Source organism: Salvia miltiorrhiza, chromosome 8 (assembly GCF_028751815.1).
Source record: "Salvia miltiorrhiza cultivar Shanhuang (shh) chromosome 8, IMPLAD_Smil_shh, whole genome shotgun sequence".
Lineage (NCBI taxonomy): Eukaryota > Viridiplantae > Streptophyta > Magnoliopsida > Lamiales > Lamiaceae > Salvia > Salvia miltiorrhiza.
In genome coordinates this window covers 1,332,154-1,337,007 of record NC_080394.1, presented here as the reverse complement: position 1 = coordinate 1,337,007, position 4,854 = coordinate 1,332,154, and the positions used below count along the sequence as shown (strand labels likewise).

Sequence of the window (4,854 nt, the reverse complement as noted above, 5' to 3'; positions counted from 1 at the left end):
TCGACCAAAGGGGAGGAGGTTGTCGTTAATTCTAGTCTAAGTGTTTTGTGTCTCTAAATTTTGTTTTCTCTTAATTGTTTTTTAAATATTTAGCATTTTTCATAAAACAGATCGATATATAAAATTTGGTGACGAAAAGATTATTCATCTCATTAGAGTCTAACATGAAATGTTCTTTTGAACTTTTTTTTTTCCAACTTAAACATCAAAATGATATCGTTTTGATGCTCAAGTGTAAAAAAAAATCTCTCTCATTGATCTCTATTTTTAGAATTTCATCAATGCCAACTTCTAAATATGTAATTATCTTCCTCCCAATTCTCGGCTTATTTGGAGAGGAGGATTTTGAGGTGATTAACGATGACCAAAGATAGAGAGATTGTTTTTAATTTTTTTTTTCCACGCGTTGAAGTGTTATGTGAAAACGGGTAAAGAAAGAATGTACAATTTTCTTGTCTTCTAATTGGGAAAAACCGCATTATAAAGTGTTAATGTATCTAAATTTCTATGTAACTAATTTTTTTTTTTTTGAGGGATAACTAATTTAATTATAAAGATAGCATATTTATATATTTTAATACGTTTACCACATTGTTAAAATATTAACTAAATACTATAAATATTTAACATTTTTTTATATTAAGAGGCATTTGCAAAAATGCCCTTTTCTTATAAACACTTGTAAAAATGCCCTTTTTCACATGAAAAAGGGCATTTTTACAAGTGTTTATAAGAAAAGGGCATTTTTGCCTATTAACACTTATATTAATACAACCCACCAAATCTTTCATGAGCTAACTAGTCAAATACAAAGCATTATACTCTTGAGCTTGCATCACTCATCCAATTCTACTGCTTTGCTATCTCTCTCACTCAATTTCTCTCTTTCTCTCTCTTAAGTTATCAGCACAAAGAATGGAAGGAGGAGCTGCTGCTGCCGTTGAAGTTCTAGTTCAAAACCTCATCGACCTTTCCAAGAAAGAGATCTCTCAAATCCGAGGTCTCGACAAAGATGCAGCAAAGCTAGCTGGGAGTCTCGACGTGATCAAAAATTTCTTGAAGGATGCCGAGACGCGTGACATCACCAGCGATGCTGTCAAGAGCTGGTTGAAGAAGCTTGAAAACGAGGCGTTCGATGCTGACAATGTTTTGGATGAACTCAACTATCATATTCTCTCCAAAAAAATTAAGGCCACCAAACCCATGACGGCGAAGGTACTATCATGCTTCTCATCATCCTTCAATTCTATTGCTCGTCCGAGAAATATGGCTGTTAAAATCCAAGAAATCAATGAGAATTTGGAGTCTATTAAGAAAGAGGCCACTGAGCTTGGCCTCGTAGCGAAGCTTGAAAATGAGCCCACCTGGGTTAATACTTCTATTTTTGAAACTGATTCATTCACTCTCGATCCAATTTTTATTGGAAGAGAAGATGTTACGTCGAAAATAGTTGAGATGCTTATAAATGGCATCACAACTGATGAACGTGCAGTTTCCATCCTTCCAATTGTCGGGATGGGGGGATTGGGGAAGACGACATTGACTAGGAAAGTCTTCAATCGTCTGAAGGATGAGAGTCGGTTTGGATCGCATTTGTGGGTGCATGTTTCCCCAAATTTTGATGCAATAACTCTTTTCAAGAAAATTCTCAATAACTTGACATCTTGTCAAGTTGAAATTGCGAGCAGGGAAGATATTCTTGCAAAGCTTAAAGAAGCTTTGAAAGATAAAACTTATCTTCTTGTGCTTGATGATGTATGGAACCAAGATGGTTTGAAATGGGAAGATTTTATGAATTCTTTTTCGGGAGTTAGTTGTGTCAAGGGAAATGCCATCGTTGTTACTACCAGAAATATGGAGGTGGCTTCAATTGTGAATACACTTCATATACATGAGTTGAAAGGCTTATCGGAGGAAGAGTGTTGGTCAATAATAAGAGCAAAAACCTTTGGAAAAGAAGATGTTCCGTCAGAATTTAAGGCCATTGGGAGAAAGATTGCAAGAAGGTGCCAAGGTTTGCCATTAGCTGCCAACATAGTTGGGGGAGTGCTACGCAATAAATCCGAGGAGAAATGGCGTTCAGTCGAGGAGAAATGGCTTTCAGCCGATGAAGGAGGAGATAATATCACAAATATATTGAGACTGAGCTTCGATAATTTGTCTTTGCCATCACTTAAGAAGAGCTTCGCATACTGTGCGATGTTTCCTAAAGGCTCCGAAATCAGGAAACCGGAACTGATTGATATGTGGATGGCAGAAGGTTTTCTTCAAGCTGATGAAAGGGATGACATGGAGTCCGTGGGTGAAAAATTTATCAACGCTCTTCTGCACAACTCTTTACTGCAAGTTTTATATAGAGATGATAAAGGAAATGTAGTAAGTTGTGGCATGCACGATCTTGTGCACGATCTCGCTTATTCTGTTTCAAGCTCCTCTAACAGTACAGGTGGTAGCAGCCGAGTTCGATACATGATTCTCAGATCCCACAATCGTGGAGACGAATCAAGTCGTATCCCAAAAGAAATGGCAAAGTCTTTGCGTACATTACTAATGACACCCAAAGCTGATATTTCTGATATCAACTTCTCAGACTTGGAAAGTTTGCATGTTTTACGTCTTGAGTCTGGATATCAAGTTGAAAAGCTGCCAAGTTCGATTCGGAAGTTGATACATTTGAGAGATTTTGACATTTCAAAGACAAGTATTAAAGTTTTGCCGGATTGGATTGGTGAATTCTTTCACTTGCAGACGTTGAGAGTAGACACAAGATGTTTGGTGAGTAAACTGCCATGTACGATTAAGTACTTGATTAACTTGAGGCATCTTTATATTAATGAGAAGGTAGAGTTGCCTATGGGAATTGGGAGATTAACTTCTCTCCAAACGCTAATGCACTTTCCAGTGGGCGATGAGAATGGCTGCAAAATTGAAGAGCTCGGAAGTTTGAATAATCTTAAAGGAGAGGTAAGGATTTGGAAACTCGAAAGGGTTCATGACAAGGAAGAGGCTGGGAAAGCCAATTTATTCAAAAAGTCAAAAATATTGAAGTTGTATTTGGAATGGGGTGATGACAGAGAAGGTGAAAGCTATGATGAGGATGTATTGGAAGGCCTTCAACCTCACTCAAATCTGAGGGAGTTAAGGATTCTGAGATTCAATGGGAAAAGATTTCCATCATGGACTCAGAAGATGTCAGTTCGAGATGCGCCTCAAGGCTCTTGGGTGCTACTTAACAAGTTAATGTCGTTAGAACTCTGGGACTGCGATGAATGTGAAGAGATCCCAATGTTGGGGCACTTGCCCAATCTCAAGTCCCTTTGGTTGAATGGATTGAGAAATTTGAAGTGTATAAATTCTTCATTCTACGGAATGGTGAACAAGGACACACGCATTGTTTTTCCAGCTCTCGAGTGGTTGCGATTGCAAGACATGCCTAAGCTGGCAAAGTGGGCAGAAATAGAAATTTGGGATGGAAGTGAAGTGGAGGTATTTCCTCGCCTCCAACATTTGGAAATTAAGAATTGCGAGCGATTGATGAATGTTCCAAGTTTGGGGCAGTTGCCCAATCTCAAGTCCCTTGAATTAGAAGAATTGAGCAATTTGAAGTGTATAAATTCTTCATTCTATGGGATGGTGAACAAGGACACACGCACTGTTTTTCCAGCTCTCGAAAAGCTCGTATTGAAAGGCATGCGTAAGCTGGCAGAGTGGGCAGAAATAGAAATTTGGGATGGAAGTGAAGTGAAGCTATTTCCTCGCCTCCAACATTTGACAATTATTGGTTGCAAGCAATTGAAGAGTGTTCCAAGTCATGTCTCCTCATGCCTTGAAGAATTGTCAATTAGGGAGATCGGTGTGGAATGTCTGCCAGCTGATTGGTTATTGAGTAACAGCGAGACTCTCTCTATATTGGATATATTTAAATGCCCGAATTTGAGAGAAATATCAGATAGGTGGGGAGAAGAAGAATCAGAAGGAAGAAGCTTCACAATCACATCCCTCCCTAAATTCCCTCGTCTAAGACAATTGATTATTCATGATTGCCCGCAATTGAAGAGTGTTCCAAGTCATGTCTCGTCATGCCTTCAACATTTGTCAATTTATAAGATCGGTGTGGAATGTCTGCCAGCTGATTGGTTATTGAGTAACAGCGAGACTCTCTCTAAATTGTTTATAAGTGACTGCCCGAATTTAAGAGAAATATCAGATAGGTGGGGAGAAGAAGAATCAGAAGGAAGAAGCTTCACAATCACATCCCTCCCTATATTCCCTCGTCTAAAATATTTGACAATTCGAGGCGTTCCTAATTTAAGTTTGGAGACTGTGGATGCAATGCGGCGCCTCGACGTTGATGGCCACAAATTCATTACCCGGTGGCGGTGAGTATCAATATCTTTTGCTAATTAAACTGTTGTACGTGTGTTTTATTTGAAAAAGAAATTCCAATTATTAGAAATTGAAGTAGCCTACTAAAACCTACTATTCTATGGAGTTTCTAATTCACTTTCTCTTAGTTTGGGAATTGATGTCCCACTTTCAATTTTATTTATATTTTTATATATTTTTCTCTAATTTCAACTTTGAATGCTTTAGTTTAATTTTGTGATTATTAATTAGGGTTCATTCCACCTAATTAGAGTATATAATTATTTTTTATCATTTAATTTCACTTTTATTAGTTAATAATAGGTTGAAATTTTCAAAATTATGGTATATGATTATTATGTCGAGGGTTATAGAAGATGCATTGATATGATTCTCAAAGACTTGTAAGGAATTATTTTGAGTAGATAACCTCTATATCTATAGAAACAGTTGTGTCTAAACTAAGGATTCACATCACTATTTATGCCC

The 4,854-nt window shown here is 37.5% G+C and overlaps 1 protein-coding gene across 1 annotated transcript; it reads left to right on the top strand.

The window, feature by feature from the left end:
- Positions 1 to 915: 915 nt before the first annotated feature.
- On the top strand, positions 916 to 4,383 carry LOC130997024 (putative disease resistance protein RGA3). The gene has a single exon (XM_057922303.1). It carries the CDS (start codon positions 916 to 918, stop codon positions 4,381 to 4,383), a length of 3,468 nt encoding a protein of 1,155 aa, XP_057778286.1.
- Positions 4,384 to 4,854: the final 471 nt, after the last annotated feature.

What these genes read in the sequence shown, in the direction of transcription:
- LOC130997024 (XM_057922303.1), top strand. Translation starts at nt 916, where the DNA reads ATGGAAGGAGGAGCTGCTGCTGCCGTTGAAGTTCTAGTTCAAAACCTC.